General features: G+C 50.9%; 1 protein-coding gene across 5 annotated transcripts in view; it reads left to right on the plus strand.

Moving 5' to 3' along the window:
- ppp2r2c (protein phosphatase 2 regulatory subunit Bgamma) overlaps positions 1-18,102 on the plus strand; it is a 278,754-nt gene that overhangs the window by 86,146 nt on the left and 174,506 nt on the right. Inside the window, exons 1-2 of one of the 5 annotated variants that reach the window (XM_033021002.1) lie at positions 12,387-12,528; positions 12,791-12,898. The exons of 2 other annotated variants lie outside the window; for them this stretch is intronic. In XM_033021002.1, the coding sequence (XP_032876893.1) occupies positions 12,829-12,898 (70 nt within the window). In that variant the 5' untranslated portion in view covers positions 12,387-12,528; positions 12,791-12,828. Of the gene's footprint in view, positions 1-12,227; positions 12,899-18,102 lie in introns of those variants that run through there. 2 more of the 5 variants (XM_033020976.1, XM_033020994.1) reach the window with 2 other exon arrangements.

The following is an 18,102-nucleotide window of genomic DNA, read 5'->3' on the forward strand; positions in this document are numbered from 1 at the left end:
TATGTAGGCTTTTCATGGACACAACTTCTACTTGGATTGCAGATCAATCCTCCAAGTACAAGTTGTGTAGATTATTAAGTGGAGTTTTATATAAGTTTCAATTTAAGTTTTGCCAGTATAAAACATGAATCAGCATAGTCAGGGAGTGAGATAAGAAGAGGCCCAGCCTCAAATGTTACATGTCGTTCTTCTCCAGAGATTCTGCCTGGACAGCTGAGTGATTCCAGCACTGTCATTTTTTGTAAACAAATATCTGTAGTTCCTGGTGTCTAACTATTTTTATTTCCTTGGATAAAAAAAAATTGGTGTTTCAAAGGCAGCTAGTAACACACATGACTTTTTTTTTTGCAACGGCAAAGAAAATCCTCACATTTAATTGTATAAAAATTCACAACCTGACTTCAAACCACAGAAAATGACGGGGTGAAAAGACAAAAAATAAGCAACTAGCTTCTGTTTCGTAGCAAATTAAATGCTTCTCCATTACTATTAGAGGCTTTATTTAAAACATTAGTCACATGGCTGCAAATGCTGTGAAAAGCAAAAGTATTCAATTTCATTTGATGAATTGGCCAAATCATGCTCCCAATGCATTCTCTTGAAATGGCATGCTGAAATGTTTAAACAAAGTTAATTTGAAACTTAAAATTGTTTAACATGTGTATATTTGCAACTTTTTATCTTAACCAGTAAAAACGTACGAATTATAGGAAACTCACTGTTTTTAAACTTCTTAGCTGGAGTCAAATCCAAGTAAATTCCCAAAGTAAAATCATTTTATTATTATTATTATTTTTTTTGTACTTCTAACCTGCTTTCACTTCTTTATTCGGGGATCTGGTTAAACTGCCAAAGGGCAAAGTTTACAATAGATGAATGGGACAATTTTTTAGAAGCTGTTGAATGCCACGAACATACTGTCGGGGGTGGTGGTTGCGGCAGATGGGATAGTGGCATTTAAGAGACATCTGGATAGCCATACGGGAATGGAGGGATATGCATTATTTACACGCAGGCAAGAGTTGATCTCTGTATCAAGTTCAGTACAGCCATTGTGGGCCGATGGACCTGTTCTTGTGCTGTACTGTTCTATGATTATGCCAATCAAAGGGATTACTGTGTGAGGAATCCTGGCTACTAATTTTTGCTGGCACAGAGCAGATTGGATATTCCAACATCTGAGTGTTTACTGAGAAACTTCCCTCAGCAAGCTTAGCTTTCCAATCTAACTTGTGTTTCCCAGAAGCTGTATCTTGTGATTTCATCCACCTTGTGAACTGAACATCTTTGCTTTGAAACAACTTGAGTGCACCAACGGGCAAATGGTCAGCAGAACCAATCTCTGCACGGCACAATCACGCTGTGGAACTTGCTGCCTAAGTGGATTGAAAACTCTGGTTTTGGAGGCTGAACGGAGGTTGTTTTTGCTTTTCTGAATCCAGTATCAATGGGCCTATTCAGCACAGACAATAAATAACCTCAATGATAGTTGCATTCGAAGCAGCTTAACAATTTAATAAATCTTGGGAAAACAAAATCTGAACTTTTTAAATCATTCATAAACCTTCACAGATGGCCTGAATTTAAAACTAATTTGTTATGCATTCACCCACTGCAAATTCTTCCGTTTATTGCTACATGGGATTTCTTTGCAATTTTTCAGATTTCATAGTTAAGTGCATGCCATGAACAAAGCTTTCAAGATCATGAAGCATTGTGATAAAATAAATGGCGACGTGTTGCTTGAATGATCAAAAGACTGTAATGAAGGTGCACACATTTAATGTGATCAGCAAAAGGCATTCTCTGCTACAGTGTTAAAGCAGGGTCAATACATGTCATTCAATTTTCAAGTAGATGGTAGAAAGAGAATTGTGAAAAGGAAGGAAGTATTGAAGTGGATGAATCTTGCATACAAATATACCCTCCTAAATATGATGGTCCACTAGGTCTTTCATATGTTGAATCTTGCTGGTAAATAGCAGCAGTTATGGTACAAATTAGAAACAAAAATATTTTGTCTGATCTTGTTTTCTGGCCAATGAACTTGTCCCTCTGTTTTTTTTTTTTTTTGCTTGAATCTCAAATCTGATCAATGGATTATGTATTGGCCCCAGCAACACCTCCACTTCCAAAGGAGACTGAGGAAATTTGATGTGTCTCCAATGGTTACTACAAACTTATACGGATGCACCACAGAAAACATCCTGTTGGGTTGTGTCATATCTTGTTTTGGAAACAGCTATTAACTCCAAGACCACAAGGAATTGCAGAAAGTTGCAGGTGTAGACCTGTCCATCTCACAGATCAGTCTTCCAACCATTGAATCCACCCACATTTTATGCTATCTCAGAAATGCAGCCAACATGATCAAAGACTTGCCTCAACCCGGTCATTCCTTCTCCCTGCTCTCATTTGGCCGAAGCTACAGAAACTTGAAAGCGAGCACCGCCAGACTCTAATGGTTTCTTCCCCTCGATTATCAAGCGTCTGAACAGTCTTTCATAAGACAGGCTATTGTCCAAATCATCTCTACTCAATTGCAGCCATTGGGCTTTGTCTTTGGAACAGTTAAGGGCCTGTCCCACTATGGCGACCTTATTTGCGAGTTTAGGAGAGTTTGCGCTCCCGCAAGCTCGCAGCATGGTCGACACATGGTCGTAGGTGGTCACTGGTAAGCCTCCTTCATGGTCGAGGGGAGTTCCAGCATAGTGGTTACTACTCGCGGCCTCAGTTTGGTCGAGGAAAAATTTTCAACAAGCTGAAAATCTTTCTGTGAGTAAAAATTGGTTGGCGTGGAGAATATCGATAGTTGTGAACTCGTAGTGCAGTGGTAGTGGGGTCGCCATGTCGTTGTAGGTAGTCGAGGTAGCCGTAGGTAATCTCTTTTGCTAACCGGGCATATTAATTGGCTCTTTGGGGAAAGAAAACGTAAGCACGCGTTTTCAGAACCAAGGAAAACGACCGGTAATGTTAAATGCCCGCTAAACTTCACAGCTGTGTATCTCTGGCTTATTAAAAGTTGTCTGGCTTCTTTAAAGTCTCTTCTCCCTTCTCTTCCCCCCCCCCTTCTCCCCCCCCCCTTCTCTCCCCCACCTTCCCCACCCCCCCTTTCTCTCTCCCCCCCTTTCTCTCTCCCCCCCCCTTCTCTCCCCCCCCTTTCTCTCCCCCCCCCTTCTCTCCCCCCCCTTTCTCCCCCCCTTCTCCCCCCCTTTCTCTCCCCCCCCTTCTCCCCCCCTTTCTCTCCCCCCCCTTTCCCTCCCCCCCCTTTCCCTCCCCCCCTTTCTCTCCCCCCCCTTCTCTCCCCCCCCTCTCTCTCCCCCCCTTTCGCTCCCCCCCTTTCGCTCCCCCCCCTTCTCTCTCCCCCCTTTCTCTCCTCTTCCCCCTTTCTCTCCTCTTCCCCTTTCTCTCTTCCCCTTTCTCTCTTCCCCTTTCTCTCTCCCCCCCTTTCTCTCTCCCCCCCCTTTCTCTCCCCCCCCTTTCTCTCCCCCCCCCCTTTCTCTCCCCCCCTTTCTCTCCCCCCCCTTTCTCTCCTCTCCCCCCCCCCCCTTCTCAACTCCCCCCCCCTTTCTCTCCTTCCCCCCCCCCTTCTCTCTCCCCCCCCCTCTTATACAATACAATACAATACAATACGGGTTTATTCGTCACATTGCACATAAAGTGCAAGTGAAATGAATATGTCAGCAGCGATACAATGAGAAAGAACACACAATACACAATAAAAATTTAACACAAACATCCACCACAGCATTCATCACTGTGGTGGAAGGCACAACATTTGGTCAGTCCTCCACCATTTCCCCCCGTGGTCGGGACCAGGGTCCAGAGCCAGTCAATAGTCGGCTCTTCCCCACCGGAGACCGTGGCTTCAGGATGGTGTAGGCCGCAGGCCGGCGGTCGAAGATTTAAAGTCCCTGCCGCGCCGCAGCCAGAAACACCGCAGACTACAGGGAGGGCGGTCGAAGCTCCCCCTCCAGGTGTGATGGTAAGTCCACGCCGGTTCCGCGGTAGAAGTTGGCCGCGGGCCGGTGGAGGAAGCTTCTTCTTCCCCCGGGTCCCCCACGAGGGATCCCGGGCTGCAGGCGCCACCCCAGCTTGAGCTCTGCAGACCGCGGCTTCAGGCTGCCGGCTGCCGCGGGCCAGCGAAACGGAGTGCTCCCCTCTGGCGAGCCCCAGCGAGGACTCGCCCGCTCCACGCTGAGAGTCCACACTGCGCCCGCTGCTGGAGCCCCGGGCGCGTCTCCTGGAAAGTCCGCGCCGATCCTTGCTGTTAGGCCACGGGGGAGGCGACCTGGAAAAAGTCACCTCTCCCTGGAGGAGGCGACCAAAGCGGTTTCCCCCTTACCCCCCCACACCATCCCCCACACAAAACACACAAAGTAACACAAAAAACATACTTTAAAACATACTAAAAAAACCCCAAAAAAGTTGAAAAAAACGGACACGCTGCTGACAGGGCGCCGGCTTGCAGCGCCCCCCCACTTCTCTCCCCCCCCTTCTCCCCGCCCCCCTCTCCCCCCTTCTCTCCTCCCCCCCTTCTCTCCTCCCCCCCCTTCTCTCTTACCCCCCATCTCTCCCCCCCTTCTCCCCCCCCTTCTCTCCCCCTCCTTCTCTCCCCCTCCTTCTCTCCCCCTCCTTCTCTCCCTCTCCTTCTCTCCCCCTCCTTCTCTCTCCCTCCTTCTCTCCCTCCTTCTCTCTCCCTCCTTCTCTCCCCCTCCTTCTCTCCCCCCCTTCTCTCCCCCTTCTCTCCCTCCTTCTCTCCCCCCTCTCTCCCCCCCCTTCTCTCCCCCCCCTTCTCTCACCCACCTTCTCTCTCCCCCCCCGTTTCACCCCCCTTCTCTCCCCCCCCCTTCTCTCCCCCCCTTTCTCTCTCCCCCCTTTCTCTCCCCCCCTTTCTCTCCCCCCCTTTCTCTCCCCCCCCTTTCTCTCCCCCCCCTTCTCCTCCCCCCCGCCTTTCTCTCTCCCCCCCTTTCTCTCTCCCCCCTTTTCTCTCGCCCCCGCTTTTCTCTCCCCCCCTTTCTCTCGCGCCCCCCTTTCTCTCTCTCCCCCCCTCTTCTCATCCCCCCTCTCATTCGGGCGCCCCCCTATCATCTCCCCCCTTTCTCCCCCCCCCTTTCTTCTCGCCCCCCCTATTCTTCCCGCCCCTTTCTCTCCGCCCACCTTTCTGCATCCCCCCCAGTTCTCTCGCGTCCCCCTTCGTCTCCCCCCCTTACTCTCCCCCTTTCTCCCCCCACTTCTCTCAATCTCCCGCCGTCTCCCCCCCTTTCTCTCTCCCCCCCTTTCCTGCCTCCCCCGCCTTTCTCCTCCCCCCCCTTTCTCTCCCCCCCCTTTCTCTCTCCCCCCTTTCTCTCCCCCTCCTTTCTCTTCTTCTCCCCCCTTCTCTTCCCCCCCCTTTTCTCTCGTCCCCCCTTTCTCTCCCCCCCCTTTCTCTCCCCCCCCTTCTCTCCTCCCCCCTTTCTCCCCCCCCTTTCCCTCGCCTCTCCTCTCCCCCCCTTTTCTCTCCCCCCCCCTCTCCCCCCCTTCTCTCTCCCCCCCTTTCTCTCCCCCCCTTTTCCTCCCCCCCTTTCTCTCTCCCCCCCTTTTCTCTCTCCCCCCCTTTCCTCTCTCCCCCCCTTTCTCCCCCCATTCTCTCTCCCCCCCCTCTTCTCTCTCCCCCCTTTCTCTCTCTCCCCCCCTTTCTCTCCCCCCCCCTTTCTCTCCTCTTCCCCCTTTCTCTCCTTTTCCCCTTTCTCTCTCCCCCCCCTTTCTCTCTCCCCCCCCTTTCTCTCCTCTTCCCCCTTTCTCTCCTTTTCCCCTTTCTCTCTCCCCACCTTTCTCTCCTTCCCCCCCCCTTTCTCTCTCCCCCCCTCTTATACAATACAATACAATACAATACGGGTTTATTCGTCACATTGCACATAAAGTGCAAGTGAAATGAATATGTCAGCAGCGATACAATGAGAAAGAACACACAATACACAATAAAAATTTAACACAAACATCCACCACAGCATTCATCACTGTGGTGGAAGGCACAACATTTGGTCAGTCCTCCACCATTTACCCCCGTGGTCGGGACCAGGGTCCAGAGCCAGTCAATAGTCGGCTCTTCCCCACCGGAGACCGCGGCTTCAGGATGGTGTAGGCCGCAGGCCGGCGGTCGAAGATTTAAAGTTCCTGCCGCGCCGCAGCCAGAAACACCGCAGACTGCAGGGAGGGCGGTCGAAGCTCCCCCTCCAGGTGTGATGGTAAGTCCACGCCGGTTCCGCGGTAGAAGTTGGCCGCGGGCCGGCGGAGGAAGCTTCTTCTTCCCCCGGGTCCCCCACGAGGGATCCCGGGCTGCAGGCGCCACCCCAGCTTGAGCTCTGCAGACCGCGGCTTCAGGCTGCCGGCTGCCGCGGGCCATCGAAACGGAGCGCTCCCCTCTGGCGAGCCCCAGCGAGGGCTCGCCCGCTCCACGCTGAGAGTCCACACTGCGCCCGCTGCTGGAGCCCCGGGCGCGTCTCTGGGAAAGGCCGCGCCGATCCTTGCTGTTAGGCCACGGGGGAGGCGACCTGGAAAAAGTCACCTCTCCCTGGAGGAGGCGACCGAAGCGGTTTCCCCCTTACCCCCCCACACCACCCCCACACAAAACACACAAAGTAACACAAAAAACATACTTTAAAACATACTAAAAAAAACCCAAAAAAGTTGAAAAAAACGGACACGCTGCTGACAGGGCGCCGGCTTGCAGCGCCCCCCCACTTCACTCCCCCACCTTCTCCCCGCCCCCCTCTCCCCCCTTCTCTCCTCCCCCCCTTCTCTCCTCCCCCCCTTCTCTCTTACCCCCATCTCTCCCCCCCTTCTCCCCCCCTTCTCCCCGCCCCCTTCTCTCCCCCTCCTTCTCCCCCCCTTCTCTCCCCCCCCTTCTCTCCCCCCCTTCTCTCCCCCCCTTCTCTCCCCCCCTTCTCTCCCCCCCTTCTCTCCCCCCTTCTCTCCCCCCTTTCTCTCCCCCCCCTTCTCTCCCCCCCTTCTCTCCCCCCCCCTTCTCTCACCCACCTTCTCTCACCCCCCCTTTTCACCCCCTTCTCTCACCCCCCCTTCTCTCCCCCCCCCTTCTCTCCCCCCCTTCTCTCCCCCCCTTCTCTCCCCCCTTCTCTACCCCCTTCTCCTCCCCCCCTTCTCTCCCCCCCTTTCTCTCCCCCCCCTTCTCTCACGCCACCTTCTCTTCCCCCCCCTTCTCTCCTCCCCTTCTACTCCCCCCCGTCTCTCCCCCCTTTCTCTCCCCCCCCTTCTCTCCCCCCCTTCTCTCTTCCCCCCCTTCTCTCACCCACCTTCTCTCCCCCCCTTTTCACCCCCCTTCTCTCCCCCTTCTCTCGCCCCCTCTCTCCCCCTTCTCTCCCCCCTTTCTCTCCCGCCCCTTCTCTCCCCCCCTCCCTCCCCCCTTTCTCTTCCCCCCCTCTCTCCCCCCCCTCTCTCCCCCCCATCTCTCCCCCCCCCTTCTTCCCCCCCCTTTCTCTCCCCCCCCTTCTCTCCCTCCCCTTCTCTCCACCCCCCTTCTCTCCCCCCCCCTTTCTCTCCCCCCCTTTCTCTCTCTCTCTCTCTCCCCCCCTTTCTCTCCCCCCCCTCTCTCCCCCCCTTTCTCTCCCTTCCGCCCTTTCTTTCCCCCCCCTTTCTTCTCTCCCCCCTTTTTTCTCGCTCTCCCCCCCCTTTCTCTCCCCCCCTTTCCTCCCCCCTTTCTCTCTCCCCTCCTTTCTCTCCCCCCCCTTTCTCCCCCCCTTTTTCTCTCCCCCCCCTTTCTCTCTCTCCCCTCACTCTCGACCCCATTCTTGCTCTCACGCCGCCCTGTTCTCTCTCCCCCCTTTCACCCCCCCTTTCTCTCTCTCTCCCCACCTTTGCTCTCCCCCCCCTTTCTCTCGCCCGCGGGTCCCGTTTCTCCATTCCCTCCCCTTAGTCTCTCCCCCTCCATATTTCGTCTGCTCCCTCCCTTTCTCCCCCCCTTTCTCTCGCCCCCCTTTGCTCTCGCCCCCCCTTTCTCAGCCCCCCCCTTTCTCATCCCCCCTTTCTTCTCCCCCCCTTTCCCTCACCCCCCCTTTCGCTCCACCCCCTTCTCTCCCCCTTGTCGCTCCTCCCCGCCCTTTCCTCTCCTCCCCACCCCTTTCTCCTCCTCGTCCCCCTTTCTTCAGCTCTCGTTTCCCATTTCTCTCTCCCCACCTTTCCTCCTGCCTCCCCCTGTTCTCTCTCCCCCCCTCTTATACAATACAATACAATACAATACGGGTTTATTCGTCACATTGCACATAAAGTGCAAGTGAAATGAATATGTCAGCAGCGATACAATGAGAAGAACACCACAATACACATAAAATTTAACACAACATCCCCACAGCATTCATCACTGTGGTGGAAGGCACAACATTGGTCAGTTCCTCCACCATTTACCCCCGTGGTCGGGACCAGGTCCAGAGCCAGTCATAGTCGGCTCTTCCCCACCGGAGACCGCGGCTTCAGGATGGTGTAGGCCGCAGGCCGGCGGTCCGAAGATTTAAAGTTCCTGCCGCGCCGCAGCCAGAAACACCGCAACTGCAGGGAGGGCGGTCGAAGCTCCCCTCCAGGTGGGATGGTAAGTCCACGCCGGTGTCCCGCGGTAGAAGTTTGCCGCGTGGCCGCGGAGGAAGCTTCTTCTTCCCCCGGGTCCCCCACGAGTGATCCCGGCTTGCAGGCGCCACCCCAGCTTGAGCTCTGCAGACCGCGGCTTCAGGCTGCCGCTGCCCGCGGGCCATCGAAACGGAGCGCTCCCCTCTGGTCGAGCCCCAGCGAGGGCTCGCCCGCTCCACGCTGAGAGTCCACACTGCGCCCGCTGCTGGAGCCCCGGGCGCAGTCTCTGGGAAAGGCCGCGCCGATCCTTGCTGTTAGGCCACGGGGGAGGCGACCTGGAAAAAGTCACCTCTCCCCTGGAGGAGGGCGACCGAAGCGGTTTCCCCCTTCCCTCCCCCCTTACCCCCCCCACCACCCCCCACACAAAACACCACAAGTAACACAAAAAACATACTTTAAACATACTAAAAAAACGACACGCTGCTGACAGGGGCGCCGGCTTGCAGCGCCCCCCCCACTTCACTCCCCCACCTTCCTCCCCGCCCCCCTCTTCCCCCCTTCTCTCCTCCCCCCCTTCTCTCCTCTCCCCCCCTTCTTCGTCTTACCCCCATCTTCTCCCCCCTTCCTCCCCCTTCCTCCCCTCCCCTTCTCTCCCCCCCTTCCTTCTCACCCTCCTTCTCTTCTCCCGCCCTTCTCTCCCACCCCTTCTCGCCCCCTTACTCTTCTCTCCCCCCTTCTTCTCCCCCCTTCTCATCCCCCCTCTCTCCCCCCCCTTCTCTCCCCCCCTTCCTCATCCCTCCCCCCCCCTTCTCTCTCCCCCCTTCTCTCCCCCCCTTCTCTCCCCCCCTTCTTCTTCTCCCCCCCTTCTCTCCCCCCCCTTCTCTCCCCCTCCATCTCCCCCCCTTCTCTCTCCCCCCCTTCTCTCCCCCCCCTTCCTCTCCCCCTTCTCTCCCCCCCCCCTCCACCCCCCCCCTTCTCTCCCCCCCCGTTCTCCCTCCCCGCCTTCTCTCCCCCCCCTTCTCTCCCCCCCTTCTCTCCCCCCTTCTCTCCCCCCTTTTCTCTCCCCCCCCTCGCCCCCCCTCCCCCCCCTTCTCTCGCCCCCCCTTCTCTCCCCCCGCATTCTCTCTCCCCCCCTTCTCTCCCCCCCTTCTCTCTCCCACCCTTCTCCTCCTCGCCCCCCTTCTCTCGCGCCCCCTCTTCTTGTCGCCCCCCTTCTCGTCCGTCCCCCGGCCCTGTCTCCCCCCGTAATCTCCATCCCCCCATCCTTCTCATCTCCCCCCTCTTCTCTCCACCCCTCTTCTCATCCCCGCCCCTTTCTCATACCCCCCTTCTCTCCCACCTCCCCCCCTTCTCTCCCCCCTTCTCGTCCCCCCATTCTCTCCCCCCCTTCTCTCAGTTCCGCCCCTCAGACCTTCACATTTTCCCCCCCCCCTTCTCTCCCCCGCTTCCTCTCCCTCCCCTTCTGCTCCTCGTCCCCCCTTCTCATCCCACCCCTTGCTCTCCCACCCCTTCTCCATGCCCCCCCTTCTCGTCCCCCCCCCCTTCCTCGTCCCCCCCCTACCTCTCCTCTCTCGCCCTCCTCTCCTCCCCCCCCTTCTCCCCCCCCCTCTCCCCCCCCCCTGTTGCGTCTCCCCCCCTCCTCTCCCCCTCCCTTCTCTTCCTCCCCTCCCTCTCCCTGCCCCTGTCGTCCCCCCTTCTCTCCCCCACCTTCTCCCCCCCTTCTCCTTAGAGATCACTCGTCTCCCGCCCCTCCTCTCCCCCCCTTCTCTCCCCCCCCTCTCTCCCCCGCCGTTCTCTCCCCCTCTTCTCGCTCCCCCCTATCTCCAATCCGTCCCTTCTCCCCCCCTCCTCTTCCCCCCCTCTTTCTCTCCCCCCCTTCTCTCCCCCCCCCTCTCCCTGCTCCCGCCGCCCTGCTCTCATCCCCCCCTTCTACCCCTTCCCAAGCCCCTTTCCTCTCGCCCCCCCTTCTCTCCCCCCCCTTCATTCCCCCTCCGCCTCTCTCCCCCTCCTTGGTTAGAATCTCTATTCTCTCCCCGCTCGTTCTCGTCCCCCCCCTTCTCTCCCCCGCCCTTCTCTCCCCCGCCCTTCTCCCTCCCCCCTTCTCTCCCCCTCTTCTCTCCCGCCCCTTCTCGTCCCCCCCCTTCTCTCTCCCCCCCTTCTCTTCCCCCCCTGTCTTCGCGTTTGCTCTCCCTCCCCTTCTACTCGTCTCCCTCCCCTTCTCTCCGCCCCCTTCTCGCCTCCCCCCTTCCCCCCCTCTCTCCCCCCCTCCTTCTCCTCCAACACTTCTCGTCCTCCCACCCTTCTCTCCCCCACCTCTCTCCTTCTCTTCCTCCCCCCCCCTTCATCACTCTCCCCCCTTCTCCCCCCATTCTCTCCTCTCCCCCCACCTTCTCTCTCCCCCCCCCCTTCTCTCCCCCCCTTCTCTCCTCCCCCCCCCTTCTCTCCTCCCCCCCCCCCCCCCCCCCCTTCACTCTCGACCCTCCCCTTCTCTCGGACTTACCGTACACTGTCCCAGCCTTCTTTAACCTTCCTGTTCATTGCGGGTATCACCTTGGCTTTGCACCGTGTGAATTTCAGACTGCGCTCCTCCACTTTCCCTGGCCCTCGCCTTTGCGGGGTGTGTGTTCAGTGCTGACGGTTGATCCAGCTCGTGGTTTTTCAGGCGAGTTTGACAGACAGTTTGCTGAAAAGTCGCGTAAGTGGGACAGGCCCTTAATGCTACAATGCTGAGAGCTATCCTCTGCACTGCATCTTCCCCTTTGCTCTGCCCATTGTACTTGAGTTTGATACTATTGTATTTATGTACAGTGTTATCTGATCTATGTTGGTAACATGCAAAACAAAGTTTGTTATGAGTGCAGAGGCACAGTAAAATGAATAGACCTAATGATTCTGTTGCATTTGAATTTGGAAATTAAAGTTAGTCCCTCACAGATAACAGGAAGTTAGCTCTTCAACATGAAATGCTTACAATGACTGACCATACATTACATGTCATTTTGTAAAGTCATGGCTTTGCTTTAAATCTTTATTCATAAATGTTTTATTTTAATTGAGTATTTCTACCTGTTCCAACTATGATCATGCTGATGTCAAGAATGGAGTTTTTGTGTAATTAGTGATAATGAGAATTTATTGCAGTGATCTTAGGAAGGGAGAAATGGGAGTAGTGTTTTTTCTCCCTGTTTCTATTTTTATGAAGTGTTAGAGGTGGGCATTAATCAGCAATACTGTACTAAATCTTGGAAACAAGTAGGACTGAAGCTTTTTTAATTTCATTACCTGTTTTAGAAAGGACAGACAGTCACTTTGCTTCAAGCAGGAACTATTGACAAAATTCATATTGCTGATTTAAATGCTTTTGGCATTGTTTGCACTCTGGCTAATCACTGAAGCCAAGCGTTTAACCTGTTGTACTGTTCTTTCTCTCTTTGTTGTCTTATTTGTTTCTCTTGCCTTCAACCTTTCTTGCTCATTTTCTGTGTACACGTGTGTGTGTGTATATACGTGTGTGCTTATGGTCGACACGTGCTTGTTTTTAGTTTTCCATTAGTAGCTAACATGTGACTTAGTCATTCCTTGTGTAACTGCCAGCACAGGAGTATTTGTTGCCCAGCCACCAAATCATAGTGCAATGTCTTCCTTTAATCACCTGCATTGCCATATTTCTTCTCCCAGAAATGCGGACTAACATGGTTGGATGCTGACAGCATGTTTGGGAGGAGCTTGCCCTGATGCAGCATGCACATACGATAGCAGCAGCAGCCGCCACACAGCGCTCCTGCTTTACAGAGTCTCCACAGGCAGCTAATGCAGCAGTGCACTTATTCAAAGTGCTGCTCAAACCTGCCACTTGCTCGGCAATTGTTTTAAATTCTGCAGCAGCATTCCAGCAGATTCCGCACAGGATTTTGTTTGAGGAGTTCCTGACTGAAAGACTGATTGGGCCTTTTCACTGCAGAACTGGATACGGTATTGTGAAACACCTCCTCTACAATAGACCACCTTTTGCTTGTTTTTTTTTTTTATACTGTCACTTTGGTGCCAGCTATTTTTTCTCTTCGTTTTCTCTCCTTCCCTTTTCGCTATTTTTTTTCTTACACTCTTTTGTAAAGCTGTGCTGCATCACTAAACCACATTATGCTGTGCCCTGCACCCTTTGCCTTCCTCCTCCACCTCTGCTAGGCAGTGGGAGTATGGATGCTGCTGTTGTGACGACCTCTCCTTCTTTTAGTCCACTGCGGAGCGGCATGCTGAATAATCCTGCTGTCAATGGGTGAGGACATTGATGCACGAAAAATCACCAGCAGCTTTCTCCGAGACCATAACTATGTGACAGAAGGTATTGGTTTTATATTGTTTTTATAATTCTGTACTGCCTTAACCTCGGCTAATAATTTAAAAATGCATTGAAGAGCTGGCTGTAATCTTGCAGAATAGCAGCACGATCAGTGAAGTCATGTGTTGAATACCTTATCAGATCAGAAATAATGAGTCAGCAGTTTTTCTTCTCGTACGTTGATCAGCAAGAAGCCTCAAACGTTATGTCTTGTTACAAAAACTGAGCAATGTGGAGGGAAAAAATAGTTTAGACTTGTTTTGGTTTATATAGTGTGTATATATTGATATGTATTCAAAATACATTTATAAAAAAATGTATCCCCCTTCTTCAACCTGCATTTTTTGTTTAAAGAGGAGGGCCTTTTCCTCTAGAATCCACATTTGATTATGTGCGTTTGCTACTTGTAAATGCCTCACTGCAGGGATTTAGTCCACTTGAAGGATCGTTTAATTTCACATTTTAATTAAATTTTGGTCTGGTTTTCCACTCGGTGAGCGGTTTGGATTAAAAACTGTAATAACAGGTGATGGTAAAATTTCACCGTGTTTCTTGGCATGTGTGTCACAAAGTGACGTGAAATGTTGGATTGTGAGATTGCTGTCTTGCAGAACATTTCTGTGGGGTGATTCGAGGTTAGCTACCTTTCTGATTTGTTGCAATTCTGTGGCGTGAATGTTTGTTTATCAGTTGAAGTTATCAGAAAGTGTGGCGTGTGGCTCATTGGTCCCATTGAAGCGTGGACGTGCTTTCACACGGTGTGTGTCTCATCTCAGTGCTCTGATGACAAGATGAAACGTGCAGGCCAGGTGCTGCTTTGCAAGCGGGGAGGGGGGAGTTTGCAGCCCTGGTTTGCTCTTGCACACCTCCTAGTGGACAGCCTGGGGAAATGACCAACTTGCTGTTTTTTTTATCGCAAACTGAGTGGGCGTGCAGGAAGAATAAAGTGGATAAAGTTCTCTTCCTTGACATCAAAGTATTTGAAACTGAAAATTGGTAGCAGTGCAATCACCTGTTGCGTAGAATTGGGAAGGTTCATAAATTAGATTCTACTATTTCTGCAAATGTGTGAGTCCTTAGGCAATTGGGGAATTGAGTTTCAACATTTGTGTGTTTAGATAGTTTCCTTGCCTATGTGTTGTAACTTGCATCCAGTATTCCAGTACCTGAATGTTATGACCAATCTGGAATTATTTTTATTATGGGAAATTAAAATAAAAGGCTTATTATTGTTAGGTGTACTGAGATACAGTGATAAGCTTTATTTTGTGTGCAATCCAAACATCAGATATACCGTATGTAAATAGCATCAAATCAAACTATAGAGTACAATAGATATAGCAAAGGGGAAGAGACGGAGTGCAGAATATAGTTCTCAGCATTGTAGTGCATTAGTTTTATAGCCTCGGAGGTAGAGCTGAATCGAGCAGTGCCCAAACCTCTGGAAGGATTGTTCAGAAGCCGGGAAGAAGCTGTTCCCCAGTCTGGTGGTATGCGTTTTCAAGCTTCTGTACCTTCTGACAGATTTGAGCAGGGAGAAAGAGAATGACTGGGGTGGGACAAGTCTGATTATTTTATCTGCTTCTCTGAAGCAGCATGAAGTACAGATTGAGTCAATGGTGGGAAGTCAAGTCTGCGGGGTTACAGCTACAACTCTTTGCAATTCCTTGCACTCTTGGACAGAGCTGTTCCCAAACAAAGCTGTGATGCAACACAACAGAATGCTTACTATGGTGCATGTGTAGAAGTTTGTTAGTCTCTGGAGACATGCTGAGCTCCCTCATTCTCCTTGGGAAGTAGAGATATTGGTGTGCCTTCTTGGCTTTTATATCAATGTAGTTGGTCTATGGCAGATCATTGGTGATATTAATGCCAAGCAACAAAGCCCTCAACAATTTCTACTTCTGCACCATTGATACTGGTTCGGGCATCTACTCCACCATGCATCTTGGGGTGTATGACTAGCTCCTTTGTTTTGCTGACGTTGGGTTGGGATTATAGTTCAACGAGAGAAAATCCATGAGGGATTAAAAAAAAATTTGAATTGTTATTTCAAGTAAAAGGATCAACAGTAGCAAATGAAGCAAATTTGAAGCAAATGTTGTAGCAAAATGAATCCAAGAAAATATGGGGACATATTTCCAGAGACTGGGAAATGGGCAACTGAAAGCATGACCATTCATGTCAAAAATGGTATGGAGTGTAGGGCTGGTAAAGGTATATGGTGTCAGCCTTACATGGTGAATTTGGATACTTGAGGAACGAAAGTACCTCATCTTTACAAACTTTAACATATTCATTTCTGTTCGTGAGTAGCTTTTTGGTGATGGAGACAAGCTCTTGTGGAAAGGAACAGTCCACATTTTACCACTGCGATTCCAGAGACCAAAGCCCTCTATCTTTATTAGAACGCAGAACTTTTCATTGCTGTATGATATTGGGACAGAATATGAATTGTAAATTTGAACAGCATGTGAGGTGTTTGCTTCTTAATATGAAATAAGTAGTAATTTTTTTCATCTTCTGTTGAACCCTTTTACACTATTTTTATTTAGAGGCCACTGCAGGAGATGGGATCTTCACTTGCTGCTGATTGGCATTGGAGTTATGTGAAGTCTTTTCTCGGTAGTATGTAAAATATTTCAGTTGCTCTGGTGTTGCTGTCGTATCTTTTTGCAAACATGGTATGTTTTGGAAGCTGCTGTGATTTATTCCTTGGGTAATACAAGGTAAATATTCAGCATCTGAAATGGAAAGATGGACTTTTCTGCCTTTGAGAATGAGACTCCATTATTACTGCTTTTCTGTTGCAGTAAACATTTGCATGTGCATTCTCATGAGCAGCATATTAAGTAGTGCCCTCCAAATAAACAAGCATTGCGCAGGATATATTTGGAAGTGTTCAGCTTTATTGCCCACATCTTTGCTTGTATTTTGTAATCAGAGACTGGCAGTTCAGTTCTTGCTATGAGGTGTCTTGCCATATTTGGTAAATGTCCGCTCTCGCTCTCACCCTCTCTCTCGCCCTCTCTCTCTCGCCCTCTCTCTCTCGCCCTCTCTCTCTCGCCCTCTCTCTCGCCCTCTCTCTCTCGCCCTCTCTCTCGCTCTCTCTCTTTCTCTCTCTCCTTTTTCTATCCTTTTCTCTTCTCTTTCTCTCTCTTTCTCTCTCTCTCTCTCTCTCTCCTCTCTCTCTTCTTTCTCTCTCACTCCTCTCTCTCTTTCGCTCTTCTTTCGCTCCTGCTCTCTTTCTCTTTTTCTCTCCTCTCATCTCTCTCTTTCTCTGCAAATTGCAATTTGAGGTGATGAACAGCAATGGCTGCACTAATGGTACGTTTCCAATTCAACATCAGTTATTGGTTTCGGGATTCGGATAGGACTAATCTCAAATTACAGCCTGAGATGCTATAAATGGAGTGCATTCATCTGATAATAATGGATGTCTTGGGATTAGTCTCCATAATGAATTCCAGCAGTGCCTAAACCTTTGTCGACCATGTCACATTGTTGACCAGCTTTGCTGAATTATTAATTTGCTTTAGACATTGGATTTAACGCTCTCCTCAAAATACTTTGGCATCAGTCGCTCTCTTCGTGCCACAAAATATTATAGATGGATTTGAAAGTGGAAAGACTGTCCTGCAGTTTTAGCTGATTGATTTCTATTTGCTAAGTAGCTGTGTCCTGTATTACATCATTCAAAACTCATATCTTTCTTGACTCTAATTTGTGGATTTGTACAGTGAGCTGGGATTTTGTAATGAACCACAGACTAGAATTCATGCTTACCAACAAGGGTACCCTTAGCCATTGTAGATTCTGACTGCAAGTAAAACAAAAGAATAACCCATGAAGTAGTGCATTGCACACTGACTTACATTTCTCAATGTGAACACCTATGTTTCTCAAATGTTGTGTAATAACTTTCCAGAACAGGCACAAAGTGTTGCAGTAACTCAGCGAACCAGGCAGCATCTTGGGAGAAAACGGACAGATATTGTTTCGGGTCCCCTCCACAATCTCCGATCTTATCATTCACTGCCTGCTTCTATCTCCTGAATCTGAAGGGTCCCCACCTAAAACGTCACCTCTCTATATAGCCTATTTCCTTTGCTCCATAGATGCTGCCTCACCCACTGAGTTTCTCCAGCACTTTTGTCTACCTCCAGAAGGTGTCTGACCCACTGAGTTTCTCCAGCAATGTCTTTTGTTTGTAAACCAGCATTGGCTGTTCCTTGTATTCACTTTCAATGACAGCTATCTTCGTACAACCCTCAGGGTTTTGAACTAACCTGCACTACCTTGATCCTACCTCAGCATAGAACGCCACAGGCTACCTCCTGCACTAAGTGTTTGTGTTTTGCTATAAATTCACTTTTTTTGCACAGCCTTTATCTTTTTACTGTCTTGCAGAATTTATTTAACTTACAAATAATTTGCTATTGTGTGCTGTGCTGTCTGAATCTGTTCTATTAATGCTGTTGCACGCAAGATTTCCATTGTACCTGCACATCGCCATGCATGTGCATATGACAAGACTACGCAACTTGAAGCCTCATTGTCTGGTTTGAGCTAGTAATTGATCACAGTCACTGCAGCAGTTTAAATAGTCCCTGTTGACTTAGTGTCTCCTGGCTGTGGGTGAATAAAGTCGGTGTTCCAGCATCTTGCTGGTTATTGCCATGTTGATTGAGAGGAGAGATCGAGCATTGAGTTGACAGTAGCTGTGGATTTTACTTTTACAAACAGATTAGGCCTTACGCTACTGTCAGCTTAATCTCCTAACTAATGGCTTGGTTTCTGGGATATCTCTTGTGGACATGTGCCCAAGCCCCTGTAGGGATTAACTCTGTACTGGTCTGGAAGAAAGCAGTGAAATCGCCATTGGAAATAATGATCTTTTCTCTGATTCGACAGTAAATCCTCTTCATTCTGGTCTGCCTGCTCAAATATGGAAAGCTCCAAATGACATTGTTATGGGCAAAGGCCTCTGGTCTCTATGTACAAACAGCATGGCTATGGTAAGGTTGATTGTGACACTGGCCAGTATAGCCCAGTAACTTTGCAGATGATTCTCCCCTGTTTGTGAATAGAACAGTGGATCTGATGGGCTGAGTGGTGACCTCCTGTGTCATAAGTAAAAAGTCTTAGGTTACAGCTGGAGTCGTGTGCCCAGTTCTGGTTGACACTACAGAAAGTAATCCATCTGT

The sequence above is a fragment of the Amblyraja radiata genome, chromosome 1 (assembly GCF_010909765.2).
Source record: "Amblyraja radiata isolate CabotCenter1 chromosome 1, sAmbRad1.1.pri, whole genome shotgun sequence".
NCBI lineage: Eukaryota > Metazoa > Chordata > Chondrichthyes > Rajiformes > Rajidae > Amblyraja > Amblyraja radiata.